At 36.6% G+C, this 21,272-nt stretch overlaps 1 protein-coding gene across 4 annotated transcripts in view; it reads right to left on the bottom strand.

Annotated features, from left to right (window-relative positions):
- The window catches only part of LOC126863397 (helix-loop-helix protein 11), a 161,157-nt gene that overhangs the window by 18,832 nt on the left and 121,053 nt on the right, over positions 1–21,272 (bottom strand). For all 4 annotated transcript variants that reach the window (XR_007688839.1, XR_007688838.1, XM_050613514.1 and 1 more), the window contains exon 3: positions 696–846. Coding sequence is in view for 2 of the 4 variants with exons in the window: in XM_050613514.1 (XP_050469471.1) it covers positions 696–846 (151 nt within the window). In the remaining 2 variants the exon portion in view is untranslated. The remainder of the gene's footprint in view (positions 1–695; positions 847–21,272) is intronic.

The raw sequence follows: 21,272 nt of genomic DNA, 5'->3' as shown, positions 1-21,272 counted from the left end.
TTTTTTTTTAATAAAATTTCCTTCGTCATATCTCTTTTCAATAATCATGAGATGGAAGTTTGTATAAAGGTTATGAGTTTATAAACTTATCATAAATATAAGAATGACGATCACAAAATCAACGCTTATTATATTCAAATAATTTATTAGCCCGTGGAAATCAATGACTTCGTAGACAAAGAGGAGGCATCCCTATTTATTTAAGATTGAAAATTTAATCGTGCCGCGCCGTGAGAGTCAAAGGAAAGTAAACGAAGTTTCGATCCTATCGATCGAATTGCGATTTCTTCCCTCTTGTGAACAGAATAGAATATCTGGCAGAGCCTGCAGGAATGTAATTACTCGCACGAAAATGACGAACGACTCCTATATTAATCTCCACACCACTTTCGACCGACAAATTAAAAAATTCCTCGACGAATCTTCCCGATGAGTCAGTATCATAAAGCAAGTTATTCTGATGACGCGGGTAAATTAGTGATCGTCCGTTCGCAGATTGCGTTCTTCCTCCAAGAGTGATAGATTAGTTTTATGGTCGTAGTAAAATCATACAAATATTTGATTCGCAATTTTGTATACGTTTAAGACGTATTGTATAGTTTCAACTTAAGATACATACTATTTAGTTAATGACACATCATAATCGTTATAAATAAAATTGTCAATTTCCTTTAGATCAAAGTGAACACACTCACCTTGATTGTCCGGTTTGCGTTTCTTGATCGGAACATCACCACCCTCGTGTTGATTCACCAGTCGCTTTAATTGACAGTTCTGTGACAGCAGTTGGGTTTTCTCTTGCTCCAGCTGGTATATGTATTCGGCAGTCTGCTGAAGTATCGCAGCCTGAAATAAGGATGCCATGTTATTGAAATAAATACTTATTTACGTATTTAGTACGTTAATAATTTGTATTCAACAATCTATGCGATAAATATCATCGATGATCATCAACGTGTAAGATACAAGATACAAAGTAAAAATTAAAATGAAGTGTTGCAAGTGTGGCCCAACGATGTATCGAAGATTTAAAAAGTGATCTTCAAAGCGCGCGTTGCTACTATTTTTATCTTTATACACGTTTTACCTAAATCAATATCTATTCCATCCATTCTAAGTCAATACTCGTTAAATAATTTTTACATCGTATTTGTCAGATATCGTGGTGTTCGAATATTGTCGATATAAAAATTGTTCTATATATTTTTAGAACAAACTGACGCTAGAACGAACGACATATCTGGCATATCTCGCTATACTTTCAATCAATAAAAACCTTCGAAACGAACCAAACTGAAATCCATAAAATACCAAAGGACAAGAAACAGCGGAACTAGGCCGAGTTTAAAAAGAATAAAGGTTCATTCAACACGCAGGTGTTCCCAAAGAATTATTCGCAATCTGTGTCTGAATACAAAATAAATAGGCAAGAGGAGGGGGTGTAAGATACTTCCTGTTTATATGGCTGAAGCTTAAAGGGTTTTATCATGGGGGAGAAAGGACCACCATGGGTCTGTGGTCGAGTCGATAACATCCGGAACAGCGACGTACGCGTGTCGTACGCACGTAGTACGTAGTAAAACGGGAATGGTGGTGGTAGCAGCGAAAACAAAAGGGCCAATTGATACAGGAGTAGAAGGTAACGGGCTGTACGTTTTGCACCTGCCGACAGGTGGCCAACGAACAGATGCCCGCGTGTGTCGTGAAGCCATCTTCAGCTGTTTCTCTCTTGAAACTCGTTCCACTCGAAACTCCAAGTAATATACATTTAAAAAACGTTTCTACTGTGATTATGCATATGATGGAAAGGACATTTAACTGGTTAATCGAAGAACTGGTTTCATGAATAATTTTTTCCTGCAACCGTTGAATTATTTTTTCTTTTCATTTTTGCTCTAGATTTGTTCATTTTGGATCGGATTAATTTGTAGGTTCAGATGCATTTCTCGATGCGATAAAAGCAAGATCAGGATTCACGTTAAAAAATGTTTTGTAGAATTATAAATTGAGCTTTTTTCACTGGTCTTGCTTTATGGTTATTTTACTATGAATCTGTAATTCCTGTTCTCTAATTTTTACTTTAATCGTAATATAGGATTTCAATTATTTTTATTTTTGTTCTGTATTATTTTAAATATAATTGTTCAATTGATTTATCTATTTATTTTCTCCTTTATATTGAGAAAAATCTTGTTTCTCTTTTTCTAATTTCCAAGTAGATTCATAAGAGCATAAAAAAACAATTGCTTTCATGGAAATTATTCTATGATTTTAATATACTTTATTACATTAAAGTATGAATATATTAAAATTTAATTTAACGTAATTGTATTAAATTCTGTTGCACACATTGTTCCTCTTTCGAAAGGCTGGATTATTAAATTCAAAATATCATGATAACGAGAAAGTATTTCACAACTCGTTAAAACTCCATGTAATTCGTCTATGCTCGCGTGTAAGCACGGACAAAGAATTTCTAGAATTTAAATACATAGACTGCTGAACATGATATTTCGCAATATGAAGTCATACACGAATTAAGCGATACACCGTATATAAAAGAGAATTAAATTTAAACTAAAATCAGTGGAGCTAAAGTTTATACGTTTTAAACTTTTTCAGGGTTTATTTCTACTAATACAAAAACTATTATTAAAAATAAAAGTAACCATATGGTTTCAATTATCTTATAAAGTTTATTTGTTATAAAAGGTACGAAATATAGAATTTGCAAAGCATGCGATTCTTTTCAAATCCATATTTTTATGGACACAACTAATGAAATAGAATACTTATATTTATGTACACATTTCAGGAGGATCTGACCTTTGCAATCTATTATAGCAACAATTGTAGCATTCGATGAAGATCGACAGAATTTTCATTACATTCTTCCATGGGACTATCGAATGGCAGAAAAATTTAGTTTGTTCACCAGAGTACCGTATCTCCTCGTGTGGCTTGGTTTGGCTTACAATCTCACGGTTGCATCACCCATCATCGCCATTCAGGGGCAAATGAAAATGCATGGCGATGAATCTGATAAAAAATTACTCGTCAAAAAGGTCATTCGATTCCAACGACAGCGCGACGAGACGTAAGGGAAAAATCGATTTGGAGATATAAATTTGGTATTGAATATATGACGAAGATGTGTTTGACATGGTTTGAAGAAAACATAGAGTTTCATAAAACATATAAATACATATAATAAAAGATCACAAAATAAAGGAATAAAAAGATATTTTCATTTAAAGTGACATTTAGATCGCTTAAAAAATCCATTTAGATATTTCAATATTGAAATCTGTTCATCGCACAGATTATACTTCAAGTATAATACAATATTTGCATATATAACAATTGAAATAAATTGCCCTATTTAAGTTTCATTTCTATAGAAAAGTTTCGCCCAATAAAAAAATATGAATCTGCATAAACTGAGCAGCTAACTCAAACGCGTGTAAGCGTGTGTGAGAGAGGTCAAGAAAATGTTAACGATGCGTTATATTGCGAATCATGCATATTTACATACATCTATGACATCATATGATTGAATCTTCGGTTTGGGCGAGTAACGATCTAAATATATAATAGTTCGCGTCGAAAGGAACGAAAAATGAAAAAAAAAGGAAACTAGCAAAGAAAAGTGTTAGCCAATTCGCCAAAAAGTAGTCATTCTTCCGACAAAAACATAAAACGATCTTACGATCGACAAAAAATCTTTTCCTAAAATATTCCTACTCGCATAAACACGTAAAACACATGGAAATATTGAAGACGAGAAACACCGCAAGGTTGAGACAGAAAGGAAGTAACAAAACGAAAAAGATCACTCGTGAGAGGAGAGAAAGGCGGAGAAAGAATGCAAAGGTGCGCTGTAACAAGACCAAAAGAAGAAAATGACGAAGAAACTAGAGTAGAGGAGAAGTCTTAACCAGAGAAAGACGAAAAAGAGAAAGGATGTCTGAAGAATAATATCAGAGGAACCGGGTACGAGTAGGACTCGAGCAGGGGCACGGACTCTTATTATTGCGTTTGCGTGTATGTAAGCCCGATCTTAGAGCATAATCGCGAACACACTCGGCATCTGTCAAGGGCACAAGGAGTTGGAACGAAAAGAGCTGCTCTTTGCGCGCATGTTGTTCTTTATTTGTGCAATTAAAAACTCACAGTTAACATTGAGAACCGAAAGCGATCCAGATGGAACCGAATCCGCGTTCCTTGGAGAATCCGCGGATTTTAATTCTTTTCGTATGTTTTAATCCATTTCGGAATTACGAAATTTGTTTAATTAATAAAGCTAGAAGAATTTTGATAATTCACAAAAATAAATACATATTTAGATATTCTTTACAATTAAAGAAATGTTAAATATTTAATTGGAATTTTCTCATGTTCTTTAATGTTCCAACTGAAGATGTAAAATATTTAAGAATTTATTGCGGGTATTAATAAATATGAAATATCAAATTAAAAAAATACTTTAGAATTTAATTATTCATTTTCGAAAAATTATGGCTGGATATATATCACGAGTATTCTCATTTCTATTTCTTCTTTTGTCCTTTAAAAAGAGAAGATAGAAAAATTAAAAGCTCATAAAACATCGAACTGGGAGTTGATTATGTATCGCGTGACTCGATCGCTTAAATTCGAGGCAATCCATTTTTTACTTTTAGACAATCGACGCCGGCAATACGAAGAAACAGCTATAAAAATGGTTGTCGTTGTTTGCCATGATTTCGGGATCTAGGTAAATCATCCAGGTTTCAATTTCGAACTCGCAATGTCTGTGACCAAATCGTGTGTTCGCGTGTTCATACGCATTTTCTCTGAATGCTATAAAAATCTTTCATATTTTGGAGCGGTTTATAAAGCTTCCTCTCCCAAAAAATTATATATAGTTTGTTATGAATATTCATATAAATGTATTACTACTGTCAATAGAGGTATTATAGATCAAGAATTTTTTACATTATGCTAGTATCGATATTTATTGCTCTAAAATGTCATAATCTTATTTCTGTATATCCTCCAATTACAGAACTATATGAAAAAGAATTCTACGTTTCATAGATCGATAATCTTCTGTACTTTAGAAATTTTCATATATTCGCATATATTTCGAAGCAGCTATAGTTATATGCATATATAATTAGATTTCTACATATCGGAAGATTTTCATTTCATAAAGAAAAATATTTTTCCAACGTTAAGATCGAAAGATCGAATTTCGCTTAGGAGATGCTAACTTTTAGGCCGTTTTTCGACTATGATGATTAGGGGAGCCGAAAGGCCACGCGTACGGCCTGCTCGGTCAGAGTTCCGACGCACGTGCCGAAATCTTGTTAATACCATTCTGCAGAGTCGTGGCGGGCCAAGGTCGATCCTCGAACGTTTCCTGAACGTTCGCAGATAGCGATTTGCGGAGAGGAAGCGGCCAGTCGAATCGACTGGCCAGGCAATTTTTTTAAATAACTCCGCTCAGAAAGTTTCGTACGAACAATTGGTTCTTCTGATCATCTTCAATGGCTCGATTTGATGAAATTTTATTTGTGTAAAAATGTAAAAAAACTATGTTAGACTTTAAACTTTAAAACTTTAATAATTATCCCTATATATAAATTCGTTCTATAATAAATGGACAACGATAATATTTTACGAGTAATGTAGCGTTTATGTGTGTTATTACTTGGTAGTGATGTAGTATGTAATAAATATCAAACACAAGGAAAATCGTAAATTTTGAATTAAAACAATTCTTGGATATAGGAATTTAAAAAAACTTCTCTGAGTGTTATGTAAACGTGTTACATCATGCGTTGAACACGTGAACGTTTTAAATTTAACAGTCATTAAAAGGGATATTTTCAAGATATATTACAATAAAACGTCACTCACTGGTTTCGTCTAGTATATTCAGCAAAAAGAAATTTATTAACTTTTTTTCCTATTTAAAACAAGCACACGTGACGCTAAAAAAATTCGCCAACTACTTACGCGACCTTGAGTCTTATTTATGTGTATGAAATCTTATGCATTTTTAAATGGATTTTGCTGGAACTCTTCAAGAAGCGTGTCGTTGATAGAACAAACGTGTATTCATTGATAAACAACGTGTCACGACAAAATGCACAGTCATTTTTTCTAAATTCGAAGATGGTATCCCACTGGGGGTAGCCATCCACATGTTATATTATTATACCACTAAGCTATAATATTTTACCAAATGTCCTACTGGACAAATTGTAAAATGTAACTAAATAAATAAAAAAAAAAATTATTTTTCTAAATTAAAACAAGATAACAGGATTATTAATTAATGTTATTATTGTAAACAATCAAACAAACAATGCTCATTAATTAATGTTAATACTGTAAATAATCAAAGGATTAATCGTATTATACAGCGGATGACGGAAATACCATGAATATTATATAGAATTATACTATTTCAAAAACAAAATTTATGAGAACTGAAATATCATAAGTAATTAAAATATTGTGAATACAAAAATCTTCAACGGAATCTATTTACCTAAAACTGTTTTGTTTGCGTAGGAAACTAAAAATTCATTCGAACGAAAATGAACTCTTTTGCTTTCTATGCTTAATCTGAAAGAGTGGTTCTTTTACTACAAGAAAATAGTCACATAATTTTAATTTTTTTTTTTTTTCGTTCCTAATAATATACTACTAGAAATATTTAGTTTGAACTGCCAACTTAATATTTCGAAGATCACTTGACACATCTATTTCGATAAATTTGATCCCTGATATCAACGGAACTACCGGTTGCACGAAACTGCAAAGAATATGAGGTAGCTGCGCGTGGAAATGAGTTCAGCAGGTAGGGTCACGAGCTAAAATCACGCTTTACGGCTATGAACTTTCCTTTCTTTCGATCGCCAGCTGCGCGCTAGAGCATTATGCCCTCTAGTCTTTCGCTCCTATCGATCGGTCCGTGTCGTCAGCCCATTCAGTCACGGTCACAGCTGTCGAATCTTGTTTTTCTCAGCAGCTCGGGAAAATAGTCGATTTACGACAGAAAATTGCCTTAAAATTTTCTTTTTTAGTAGAACTGGGTGTAAGAAGGCTAATCGAGTGGTCCGGATGGTGAGAAAACAATAAGGCGAGGCAGGAAGAGATGAAGAAAAGAGAAGAGCTAGAGGGTGGATTTTATTGATGGAACGCAGAATCATAAAGGAACGCGAAACTGCAGCACGAAGTGAGAGCGAGTACGATAGGTGGCCGGCTGTGGCCGTTCTCTTGCATCGTGTTCGGTCTTTGGAATGCCGACACCGCCGACGCCGACACAACAAGAAGAAAACGATTCGATTCTCCCCAGGGCCGAGTCAGGACTTTCGGTGGGAGAGAATTCTCTCGCTAAGCGATGGCTTCGAGCTGTCCTCGTTGTGTATTGTGTATGCACGATAGAAGAGTAATAGAACTCGGAGAAGTAAATTTTCTAAAAAATATATTTGAAATAGGATTTGTTAATAATTAATTAACTCGACCATTTAGCTACGAAAGACATTTTTTCCAGTACTTGTAATGAAGACTTAAATAAGATACTTTTTATTTTTTTTATTTATTTATTAAAATTACAATCAATTCTCGCGTTGAGAATTAAATAAGATACTTGTATTTATAATATAACTATTACTATATATTATATTATATTATATTAGCAATACTTGTATTGCTAATATAAAAAGAAACAAGTTGTATGTATAATGCAAATTATTATGCACATTTTTATAGGAAGTATTTGCAATAAATTACCACTAATAAGAAAGTTGATTACCTAATAATGATAAACGAATCCTGTGCCATTGGATGAAACTAGATTCCGATGCAAGCGATTCTAAATCGAACATGTACGTACATTAATTCTAGATCTGGACAGAATTCAAACGAGATCCATTACATGCAGATCCATTATGTAGATTCGCGTAGATCCAATATAGACCTGGAACGAATTCAAGAAAAGCGATTTTCCTGATCGTTCTTCTTCTATAACTGTAAACATTAGTTTATCTATCTATGCACGCCCCTTCAAAATTGTTCTTTTTTTATTAATTACTAGTGATAGGAATACAGTTTCTCATAAAGGTTTCGCAGGAAAGAGCAGAATTACGGAAAGGCTTTATCTGATAATAATAATAACAATTATTACAATGATACTGTATATATAATTATGATAATTATTATTATCATTTATTTATGTAGGAATGACACCCTTTGATAGGAAAATAAATACAACAATATAAAATGAACAAATACCTGCAATTGGTAACAACAACGGGTTACCACAAATGCTGCGCCATTGGTATTAGTCAATTACGTACTGCATTTCTACCACTTCTTTTTGAATACAGGAAGCGACTCGCAGAATAAATTTAATCGATGGCCAAGTAAATTAGAATGTCTGCAAATGCGATTAATTCAACTACTAAAAATATAATTAGGTCTGTGTGGAAAATTAAGAATTTTCTGAAAGACCTAAACGGAGCAGTAAGCTTAACAAACTGAAGAACCTCTGGACAATCAATGTAATTTAATTTTTTATACGAATATAGCATCATTTCTATTTCTATCTATATCTTTTCCAAGGTGAATATTATGCAACTTGCCATACTTTATAAATATAAATTTCAACATTTCTGCAAACAATTAAAAGTACAGAATTAATTTTCCTTCGCAATTCCTTAAATTACATACGATATTCGATAAATTCAAACACAAGTTCGTAATATTGTAATGCAATATTAGGTATAAATAACGTTTTCGAAAGCATTAGACTGTTCAATAGACAGTAGATACGTATAAATAACATTGCTAATCTTGAGTACACGAGCAAGGAATGCCTCCTTTCTTGCGACTGTTCGCATTACATAATCCCGGACGTATTGCTTGTTCCTTTCGCGCTAAACGATCGATTCATTTAAGTCTACTCGAATCGGTCGAGTAAGTACTAGTCACCGTTCTCCGCTTATTTATCCGTCAACATCTACCGATCTAATATCGTAAATGTAGCCATGTATCCACGTAACTACATACTTCCAAAGATCCGGACGTTTGGAATTTACAAGCTTAAACCTCGTTACAAACGAATAAATTTTATCATGTAGACTGTAGATATTTCTTGTGCGTACCGACTGTACACGGTATCCCAATAATCGTGGTACAATTGCCAAAGGTCTAACCCTGCATACGAAAGACACATGGAAAATATGTAATAAAATTTCTTCACAGGATACTTCTTTCCCGAAAAAATTAGATCGAAAAATTTATAAAGTATCCCGATTTACAGTAAATTATGAATTTGGATTCAACGTATTTCAGGCAAATTAGAGATTCGCCGAGGTACAGTAAAAAAAACTCAGTGAAATGAAAAAAAAGACCCAGCAAGCCTGCGGAATCTCCTAAAAAGTTTGAAACTGCAATCACATTCAAGCTGTGGTTATGAATGGTCCGAATAAAATGTTAATTTTATGGGAATTCGGCACTCTCCATCCTCTCGAAAGTTGAAAACGCGTTTGTAAGCTGTCTGTCAAGGCAATTACGACGTAATAGTAAGAATCTCGGCACTATAGGGGTGGTCCAGCAGTAAATTCAGTCGATTTTGGCCAGCAGCCACTTCCTACTCGACAATCTGTCTTTGAAAGACGAAACTAACCTAACTCGAATCGACATGACTGAAATCGACGCGACTCTTCGGCGTTTACGCTATTCTGCGATTTATACCGAGGCCGGAAAACCTTTGGATCTTCGATTTAGTTTGAAACTTCTGTTTTCGTTTTTCTTGTAATAAAATATCATCGTTAAATTTGAGAACCTAGAGTCAAAGATAAGCGAAATGATATAAATCGCTTCTGCATTCTTCGCGTTTCGATGGCTCTAATATAAAATACCATCAACCCAAAAAGAAATTTAAAACCACGCGATAAAAATGCACAAAAGATAAGAATATTTCTCTTGCAATGTGCGTTCCTACAATCGACCAACGGCAACAACGAATGTTCAAAGAGTCGAAAAATAGAAAAAGAAGGTTGATTCGTTGAAAAAGGGGTAGACACAAAGGGTTTTCCTCGAGGAATATATTTGTACGTTTCCGGTGGACGCTGGAGACACGAGGTGTGCCGCATTTGTGGCGTCGTCTGGCGCCGGGACGCTTGACCGCAATGTGCCATGACAGACGAACGAATGCAGGTAATTTGCAATTCTCGTTCGCTTTAATAGACCATGCAGTGGGCGAGTAAAACGTTTACGTTAGCTAGGCAACAAGGCTGCGTTTCAACCATGGGAGGGATTTCTATTTTTCTTTCTGTCAACCATTATTCTTTTCTTCCCTTTGTCTTGCGCCCTGTTTTATTCATTTTGACAGATAGCTGCAAATATTTAAAACGGAATTATTTCCCAGAAGAGAATTTTATCTATTACCGTGGTAAAATATTTTTGTACGCGAAACTTCAGGTGAGATTTTTTTGAGATTTCCTTTGCTTTTGATGCGTTTTCAGCTGACGTTAACACTCTATCGCTATCATTGTAGAGCGTAATAATTTAGATTCATATATGGAATTATGTTATTTTTACTGTATTATTTATATATATATGTCGAGTTCTCATTATGATTAGGGTTAGAGGCGTGAAACGAATCCTCATTTGAACTACACATTGTCGCTATGCAATGGAGAAGACATTGACTAGTGCAAATACGACTACTACAGAATTTGACAAATAACCGCGGTAATCAGACACTCGAGAAGCTAATGACAATGATCCTAGGTCCAACAACGAATCCACGGTCAACGGGTTAGTAGGCTTATTTCTTCGTCGAAGTCTAAGTTGGAATTGATATCAAGACGTTAGTTAACTAGTCCAAGAGCTCGTACACCAGCGAGAAAGTGCCTTTCCGTCACGGTGACGCTGTCGAGGAAAACTATGATGGGGTGTGTCTAAGAGCATGAAATCCTCGGATTCGTGGAGAGATGTCTTCATTCGGGAAGTGAGGGAAATTGACGCTGCTGTTAATTGGTCAATTTGGGACAAAGACTGCTTGTCCGTTTGTAGAACCTTAATTAACAAAATCTTAAGGTTTATAGCGGGTCCTCGGGCTAGCTAGATTGTTTAATTACAGCTATAGTAGACTCTAGGTTACAATGTTGCGGGATTATCCAAAATTCCAAAGGCTCCGGTGTTCTTTCATCTCCGACATATATATATATATATATATATATATATATATATATATATATAATTATTTTTTATTTTCCCAAGAAAATAGATAGCGAGTAGGTGCTGAAGATAGTGTTGGTCATTTGTAAAAGAGAGTATCGTTTGTAATAATGTTAATCGTTTGAATTAAAGGAAATATCTTTCAGGAAGGTAAAGAGAGATATGATTTTGAAAATACCTTTTCGAAATACATCAAACAGACAAATGATTTCCAAGGAAACGTTGAATAAAACTTATCACACAATCCTAGTTCCCATAAATCAGATTACCTATTCTACACCAAACAAACCTACATACGTGAAGTATCAGAGTTAATTTAATGAAAAGGAACAAACGAAAGACGTAATTTACAAAGATGGTATTAGTTGAGCGAGTTAAACGGAAGAGAAGGGAATAAGAGATGTTTTTTATGGCTATCGTATTAAGAACACGTATCCGACATAGAAACGAATTGACTATCTTCGCTAGTGAATTTGGAGGACTTGGCATGAGAACGTAAGAGAAGAAAAATAACTTAAGTGGATTCGAGTTCTGCGGTCTTGGGGAAAACTGGACATCTTGCCAAGGCACGAACCCGTATCTTACTATGGTACAACGAAAAGAGAAAATAGTGTCTTAACCTGCGTTCAGTTCCCCTCAAAAAACTGTTTAAATTAAAAAAAAAAGTTTAAATTATCATCTGTTTTATCCAGTCGAAATACACTGCCATTTTTCCACTGTTCAACGTTTACTCAAGTTTCACTCTACGTTCCTTTGAACTTGCTAGATCGCTCCTACGAAAGCGTATGAAACATCAAACACTTTCAAAATTAGTTCCCCGAGCATTCAAATAGGAAACAAGTAAAAGAAGAAAAGAAAAATTGTGAATCGAAATTGAAAAAAAAGGAGAACCGTACTTGCAGCCGTGTGCGCCACAAAGAAAGAGTCGAAGAAAAGAGGAAAAATCGATTGAACAAAAACGCAAAGTCAACGAAAATCAACCGCATTGAAAAGAGAAGGGACGACGAGCTGAATAGAAAAAGAAGAAGAAAGGAAGGAGAGTCGGTGGCGGGCAGATAACCAACAGCACAAGTGGAGGCAACGTTATGCAACCGCATTCTGAACGTGGTGTACTCTCGTACGTGCACTCGAGGACATTACACCCGGCGAGTCGGCAGGCCGTTTTGGAGTAGCGGCCACGGGCCGATCCAAAAACACCGAGAAACTGCGACGATGGCCAAAATATCTCGTCAACCGGCGCGCATTGCCATGTCGTCCCGGAATCGGCATGACCTTCTTTCGAGGGGCGGGACCGATTCGATGCACTTTTGTGCCAACGTCGAACTCGATTAACCGTCTCTGATCAACTGTCTAGTTCCGAATCTGCGGCATTTAACGCTCCTTTTACGTAGGTTATCGGTCGATACATTTTCGTGTTGTTAAAAAATACGAATATTCTATTTTTGAGCATTAATTATTTAAAGTTGTGAATTTTTCTAATTATTCGCGTAATGGTAAAGTTTTTGTGAACCATCAGTTTTCTTTTTATTACTAATTTTTATAAATTACGTATATTATCGATCATTCGCTTTTGTAGGTTACATATTTTTCTGATTTTTACGTACGTACATACGTTAATTGCTTACAAAATACAAGCGCAGACGCGCGGCTGGAATGCGCGTGGGAATGTCCGTGCAGTGGAAAGAGACAGCGAAAGGAGAGAGGTATGTCGTGGTGGCCGATGAATCGATTGCAACTGATCGTTTCCATTATTTAAAGACTCGAGAAACTATTAGTTTTCCGTGTCCCCTCGGGAATGTGTGTTTCTTCGCGTGCTTCGTTGTTCCACGTTCAGATTCTTCTTTTCTATCCATTACACGTTGCTCGCTTACTTTTGCTCGTTCTTCTTATTTCTCTCTTTCTTTTACTTCGTTCTTCTTATCTTTATCCTTTGGTCGAGTAGGTTATATCACGAGGACTTTCTGTTTTAGTTTGGGAAATGGGATAAGTGAATCGAAAGTATACTTTTATACAGATACGTAGTAGGTTTAAAAGTATACACAGATGTTGCTAATAAAAGGATCTATAATAACTATTCTTTATGTTTACACTTATATCCAAATCTACAGGGTGGTTGGTAACTGGTGGGTGATTCTACGCGAGAAAAGAAGTCGAAAATATAGAATAAAAATTTTTTTTTTTAATTTTTCCACCGAGACAACGATCTACAATGTGATCGTACAATGTTATAACGTACCGCACGCGTACCGAGCGGAAATTCAAAGTCGATTTTCTCGAAAACAAAGCTTCAAACGAAAAATTTTTATTTTATATTTTCGACTTCTTTTCACGCGTAGAATCAATCCCTTTCCGCTTGTACCATCAGTTACCAACCACTTTGTATATTTTTATAAACGCAACAAAAGATTGTTATGAAAGTTATTTCTAACTATTTTGACTATATATAATGAAACTATCTAAAATATGTAGAAAATATAGTTATACTATCCTTCCATTGAAATGTAGCGGCATATGCGTCGTAGGACGTTGCGATACGAAGATGCCTCACTTAGTTGTTTTGCAACAGAGGATTAACACTGTACGACGCACATAATGTAATAAACAAACTCAGGACAAAACAATTTCGCTACTACATGCAACCTACAACCTGAGACAAGTTCAAACCTTTCGGTACCCTCCTCGACCAGTATAAATAGACGACAATATCCTCCAGACACAGTCAGTCGCACGAATTAATATCAGTATTGAGTCAGTCAATCAGTCAGTCAGTCAGTCAGTTGTGCGAATCAATATCAGTACCACAGTATCGTGCAATCTTTTAACGAATAACATCAAGCGAGCAACGCTTGCGATTAACTTCTACATTTTAAAATATCTGTAAATATAGTTAATTAAATTAACTCGTCTCATTATTGATTTAACCAACAACACGTCACACCGTCCATCACAAAAATAATTTCCGAATTTTCCAATCGTTCTCTATTACTCAATTTCTCTACAATTTCTGTAGTCTAGGAATATTAACCACGATGTTTCCATTAATTCGTTCAAAGCTTCTATTTTCGTAGGAACGTAATGCGCACGAAGAACGACGAGGAACACCGATAATTAAAATTCACAAGAAATAGAACACCGTGGTGGATCTAACGGCATCGATCGAGAACCTTAGAAACATTAATCGGATGAACGGGCGGATCTCGACTAATATTATTCTCGGCTGGATTTAGGGATTTACCTGATGAAGATGCACCCTTCTATAACGTATCGAAGTTACAACCAGCTCGAAGGCGTTGGATCGCAAGTGGTCTATGAAGTATTCCAATTACAAGGAAATTTGGTAAGATAATCTCTCAACTAGGAAAGATAACGCGAAGTTTCTACGAGCTCATAAAGAAACGCGAGACGTGGTTCGTGTACCGAGGGAAACATTAATATCTCTAATGAAACAAAATATCAGAACTATGTAAAAAATAATCAAGTATCGAAGTTACGATGAAATTCTGTGATATTACGTGTGACTGCGGATTGAAATATGAAATTTCATCAATGAGAGATAAATTGTAGCGTAGAACGGGTAAAAGGAGCATGGCGAGGCGGAGCAACAGAAAATAACAAAGATAGAAGTAACTTGAATCGATTCAGTCTGCCGTGAATACGATATCCTCGTATTCTCCGAAATCCGTAAATCGAAGGTATGACAGCGTACGTGTTGCATATATTTTGGTACGAGCTTGTCTTCTACTGCTATTTCTATTTCAACTTCAAGGATTCTATTTGAAATCATACATTTTCTATACAAAAATCACTATACAGAAACCAACAACTACCTTCGTTTTACTATAACATTACAAAAGCGAATTAAAAAAAAACCTCTTAAAATATTTTAAATTTTTTAATTTTTGATCTCGCACAATTTTATCAGAAATATCTCAAAGTATCTTACACGTGTTGTACGAGCGTTCATCGGAAGAAATTGAGAACAGAAAAAAATGTGTTGGATGTCGAACGAACGATGTAGGGAGAGGAAATTAAAAGAGAAAACAGCGGAACGAGAATACATCTGACACTCTAATCCGGGAGTGAATGCGGTGGGACAGCTGTATTCCCAGGAGAGTCAACACTGATAGCAACGGCCATGCAATTACCGGCTTCAGCCCGAGCCATGGAAAAGCCGGTAATTAGTTAACGTGCTCCAGATTCGATGTTTGAGTAGATAAGCTGACAGCCTGACCACGGCTGCATGCGATTCATGTGGCTTGATTCATGGTCACGGTCAAGGTCATCTAACGAATTTACTCATCTATCGTACATTCTACAGGCCAGCTGCGACATTTCGCGCGGTTATGCCAGTTCACACGTTTCCTGAACGTTATTGATTCTTAAATCCACAGTATTATTACCTGATAACATATGTGTATTATGTACGTATAATGTAGAATTTTACTGTTATAAATTATCTATCTGATCATAATGAAAGTTGTGTTTATATTTTTGAATTGAAACTATATTCTTTTATTTCATATTCTTGTGGCTGACATCGAAACATTTTTAAAACACGGCAGCGTGAAATACACGGTGTGTACGCCAGACTAAAACTCTTCAGTGCTCGCTCCGTTTGACGAATCGTGCCTTATCTGTGGTAGGAACGTCACAGGATCTCTGACAACGCAGCGCCGTAAGTCTTTGCAGAGTCGGCGATCTCGAGATTTCTTAGTCGCGTCGCGAAAAATTCGTTGCCACTTGGAAATCCAAGAAAGTGGAGAAGTCGACGTTACGAGCAAATAAGCTGACGAGTTTACCTTTCTTCCAACATTGTTTGTCTTTTGTTCATTTTCTATACCACTGCACCAGTAAATCCGTTCACAGTCATCCGAGAAATAAGATTCCAGCCATCGCGACCGAATAACTCCAAACGCTATACATAATACCACGAAACGAAAGCATTAATTAAACGCAATCTACGCATCCTGGCGTTGGAATCATTTGCAAGAAATATAGTGTTTCTGTAGGAAGAATGAAGGTGATGTTCGCGATATTATGCACCGAAGGAGCATGGGAACATCCGTGGGGGAGCGTCACCGGCGTGGAAACGTCCCTGAGTCTCGCCGGGATACCATTTTGACTTTTAAGCAGGCTCGTGTGTAAATAGACCATGCATTCATGCATTAGGTTGTTTAGAACGTTCACGGACTAAATTTTAACAAAATTTTACACCGATGCATTTTCATAAAACCAACTTAATTAATTACAGAAATTTAATCCCAATTTTATCAAACAGCATATAAATATAATCTAAAACTCAGCAATAATTACTATAAATAAATTGTTTGCTATACCAGTACTATATATACCATTTATACTACATTCCTATATATTGGGATAAGGGTACAATAAGTCTTTACATAAAGTTTCTGTCCCACGGTGATCAACATAAAAAAGTTAAAGAACCACGATATTTTATACAGTTTAAAGTTTAGGACCTCGATACTTTAAGAAGGTTATATCCGAACGTGTGTCGGAGAACAGAGAAAATAATCAAATAGCCGACGTTTGGTCGTGATCGTCTTTCTGCTGGTCGGCATGTACGGTTGAATCGCGGCCTGGTGTAGCAGCACGTGGCCGTTTATGGGAGACACGATGCCCATTGGATGGCAAGCCGGAGTCGAGTCACTGGACGTGTGGACGACCCTGACCTTGACTGTTGGACAAGGAGAGGGAGACGCAACACCGTGCAGCTGCGTTCACAACGGTACCACGGCATCGACTTTGGATCGTCGCGATTTTAGATGACCGACACGCGCGCCTGACCTAGATCGAGCTACGGATCCGATTGATCTTCTCGTTAGGACCATTAACGTGCATGGATTCTTAGCGACACGAGATTTTTATTTCGAACGAATTTATCGATGGTTAGGCTTAAGTTAGGTTTAATTTATAGGTGATTAGATCTAAGTTAGGATCGTAGACGATTAGATTTTTGTTTCTTTTCTTTAAACGTCATTCATTTATTTTCTTTAAACATCATTTATTTATGTCGCAGCTTAAACACGTTAAAGCGTCCTACATTTCTTAGTAATTTCACCGAAGTGAAAAGCAAGAAAGCGCGAGGATAATCAATTTTTTCACACACCGGTAGCATCTCTGCAACCATTGCAGAATGTTTTCGAAAAATGTATCGAGAGCATCGCGATGAAATCTGTGGGAGGTAACAAAGTAGAACAAAGCGGTGAACTTGATCCAAGGGACACGTTGTCGTGAACAAAAAGATGCGCTGCTGGGTTAAGTGCGTGTGAATCGAGCTTGAGGCAACACACGCGCCACGTTGCACGCTGCGCGCGAGAATGCGCGAAAGAGGAGGACGCTAGTCCTCGTCGTACTCGTTGGACATGGTTTGTTTGCATTCCTCGACCATGAAGCGGTCGTCAGTCTTCCATGAAAATTATCGTCGCGCATGGGGCCCAATGCCCTTCGTCTACCAACTTATCTCTCTTTTCCGCTTAACTTTTTTTTTTCTTTACTCGTCTGTACATACATATGTGTGCACGAGTTTCGTACGAAGTTTCTCTACACGCCTTGAGAAGTCGCGACAATCAAGGAATTGCAGAGGACGATCGCGTCGAACAATGGCTACGCTGTCGTCGATACGTCGCATCGCTTACCTCTTCCTTTTGTATCGTCCTTTTTCAACGTTCACGATTACTTTGTTTTTCTATTTTTCGTTAATACGTTTGGTAAGTAGCCTTAAACAGATGTATTAAAAATTCTTAGAAAAAAAAAAATGGAGAATAATGGGATTGTGTGTAGAGCTTCCTGACGTTTATAGTCTTCCATTAATGCAAATTTTACACGTTACATTTACGGTGATTTCGGGTTAACTTGATTCGAGAAAATTTATGCGACATTATTTTTCCCTTTTGAAGCAGAGTTACCTTTTCCAAATATTCCAACATATTTCGTATTCTAAAATGCAATTTGGAAGATTCTCACATATCATCATCGAACGATAGATTATTTTTATAGTAGAATCATCCAAGCTACGAAGGTTTAGGGAGCTCGTTTTTAAATCTGTACTTATTCTATTTGTTCGAAAAATAATCTAAACACTGGAAGCTCGTAGCAAAGAGGAGTTTTTATCCAGCTCGGCGTGGAGTTGCAAAAAAGCTTTGAATAATTCACGGTTTCGACAACTCGTTTAGCGCGGCGCGTTAACGATAAGACTACGAAATGACAGGTTTAACGGTCGCTGGCACGGTTCAGCCAGAGGGAGCCTCAAAGAGACACGTCCTCCTATGTATGTATGCACGCGTGTCGCATTAACTATGCGATCGAAGCCTGCTCTGCATATTTTCTCATTCGCATGCGATCGCGTACGCTCGTGTGTGGGCGTTTTCATTGAATCGCCCCGGCGAATAATGAACTTTAAGTTCTAGCGTAGCGTAGCATCCTTTTAGTTGACAACAAAGGGGTGGAGAGGTATATATTAGCATCACGTGCCGCGTCCAGAATCGACTGAAACTTGAATTGAAAGCCCCGCTTTCAGTGAACCTCTGCAAATAGAAATTACTCCGCTATACAGGGTATCCCAGTAATTATGTCACAATCTCTAGGGGAGCGATCTCTACGTAAAAAAAACAATTCCGAAATGTATATTTGTTTTCTGTCACGCTACCTTGAAATTCGGCTGCGCTGTGTCTACCTTAAAAAAATATCAGAAAATTGTTATGACAGAATTAATGGTATTGAAAATATCAAGGAAGAAATAAAATCATGAATTATTCCTGACAAAATTGAAATTCTATTATTTTCTCTATTTTTAATAGCGAACAAATAATAATATATGTACGTTAACTAACTGTGAAAAGTATTTTAATTATTAATGTAACGAATGGTTATCATTAATATACTAACTTCAATTATTTTCTACTATTGATAATACTAATATAATAATAACAATGGTTAAAAGCGAATTTCTCTGGAAATCTAAAAAGCTCGCTACTGAAAGAGTTAATATTTCTACAATTTTTTTTCTTTCCACAAAGAAAGAATCAATTTCTGTTTCATCCGGAGCGCCGACATTTCCTTTGAATTCCAGCTACTTTTTCTCCGTACGCGTCGTATCAGACAGATCTGCACGCAGCGAGATTAAAATCTACGGTGTGTCAGATGGCGCGCGTGTTCTCATGGAGAACCGGATATCATCGCGCAGTCCGAGTGACAACCCAGACAAGGTAGATGAAAAAGAAAAGAAGAAGACACGCGACAACTTCTCTTCAAGATCAGAAAGAGAAGGTGCGAAGAAAGAAAGAATTCGATCGAATTGAAAGAACAGAAAGAAGATGGAAACTTCCTTCTTATTTATGCATTAAAGATGCCAATCGATATCCATCGATATTGCCATTCTCGAGTGGCGCAGACCGTGTCTCGACCACAGCCGAAACTTAAACTCCATTTCACCGTGGTATTTCAAGTAGTTGCTGAACTCTCGAGAAACTTTAATATCCCACGTCGCGAAAGATTAAAGATTCAACCGCTACTTGTCATTCCATCGCCACGTTTCACGCGGACTCCCATCGTCGTCTAGCCGAAGCATTTCACGTTCCCTCTTGCTTTCATCTTCAATCCCTCTAGCTTTTTCAACGCCTCTTCGCGCCTACGTAGGGGGTTTCGATGGTAAATCGTTTGTGGAAACACCAAGCGCTCGCGTTCCTTTCGGTTACTTTTAACATGATTGTACCGCGAAATTTGGAGAACTCGTGGGGAAGAAGTGTATGATGTCGAGGTCGTTTGTTGTCGATGGATTCGTTGGGTTAGATGCATGAGAAACGGCTTTGAACTTAGTTTTCATGAATTTGCGTACTTTTCGTGTATTCTTGACGACTATAATTCAGAACTAGATACACTAAATTTTACTTTGGGTACGTACTACATTTACTCGTTTATACAATAATTCACTGAAACCTCTATTAATCTTCATTAGCACCTAATTCGAATGACGTATCCCTTCAAAGAAATCAAACTCGCAAAAACAAATTCTCTTTAGGAATTCCAATCGTTTGGAGAAAAAATGATCATACAACAACTTACGAATATCTCGGTGAAACGAACCGTGAAGACATTTAGCACTATTTTTCATTCTCCAATGTTAAAAAAGTGTCACATATAAAAAGTGGCCGTAGCAACAACGTGTTTTAGTGGCAACATGATGCATCCAGTTCTGGGAGTCACAACAGGATCTGTTGCTGGTTAAGCCGGTGTGCAACAATGCGACAAAAAGGACTTCACAGGACATTTCTCGTGCTGGGAAATGGGCACACTAGTGGGATAAAAAGAATGAGGATAAACTAACACAGAGAAACATGTAGCAAATTCTTTTTGGTATCGAGGGTGGAATGACATCATGGATTAACCATAACTGCGATAAATTATATTGATATACAGGGTGGTTGGTAACTGGTGGTACAAGCGGAAAGGGGGTGATTCTACGCGAAAAAAGAAGTCGAAAATATAGAATACAAATTTTTCTTTTGAGGCTTTGTTTTCGAGAAAATCGACTTTGAATTTTCGCTCGGTACGCGTGCACTTTATCACGTCTCGTTATAATGGATCTCACTGTAGATCGTTGTTTCGATGGAAAAATTAAAAAAAAAAAAATTTTTATTCTACATTTTCGACTTCTTTTTTCGCGTAGAATCACCTCCTTTCCGCTTGTACCACCAGTTACCAACCACCCTGTATACGCTATTATACGTGCATATAAACCGTTGATTATGCTAATAAGAATTCCATAGAATATGTAATTTGATATTTTGGAATCTCTCGCTTCTGTTCGCGCTGTTATTATTAGGTTGTCCGAAAAGTATCTTTCTTTCGCAAACGTGTTTTTTATAAGAGTGCACCTTCACAGAAACGTGAAACCAAGTCTGTGAAATGTTGCGGTGTTTATCTCAATAGAACAAAATGGATCGTACGTAATTCGACAAAATAATATAAAAGAAAAAACGTTGTGTGTTTATTATTTCCTCATAAAA

This window comes from Bombus huntii, chromosome 3 (assembly GCF_024542735.1).
Source record: "Bombus huntii isolate Logan2020A chromosome 3, iyBomHunt1.1, whole genome shotgun sequence".
Taxonomy (NCBI): domain Eukaryota; kingdom Metazoa; phylum Arthropoda; class Insecta; order Hymenoptera; family Apidae; genus Bombus; species Bombus huntii.
The sequence above is the reverse complement of the archived record's forward strand: the minus strand, read 5'-3'. Positions and strand labels throughout refer to the sequence as shown.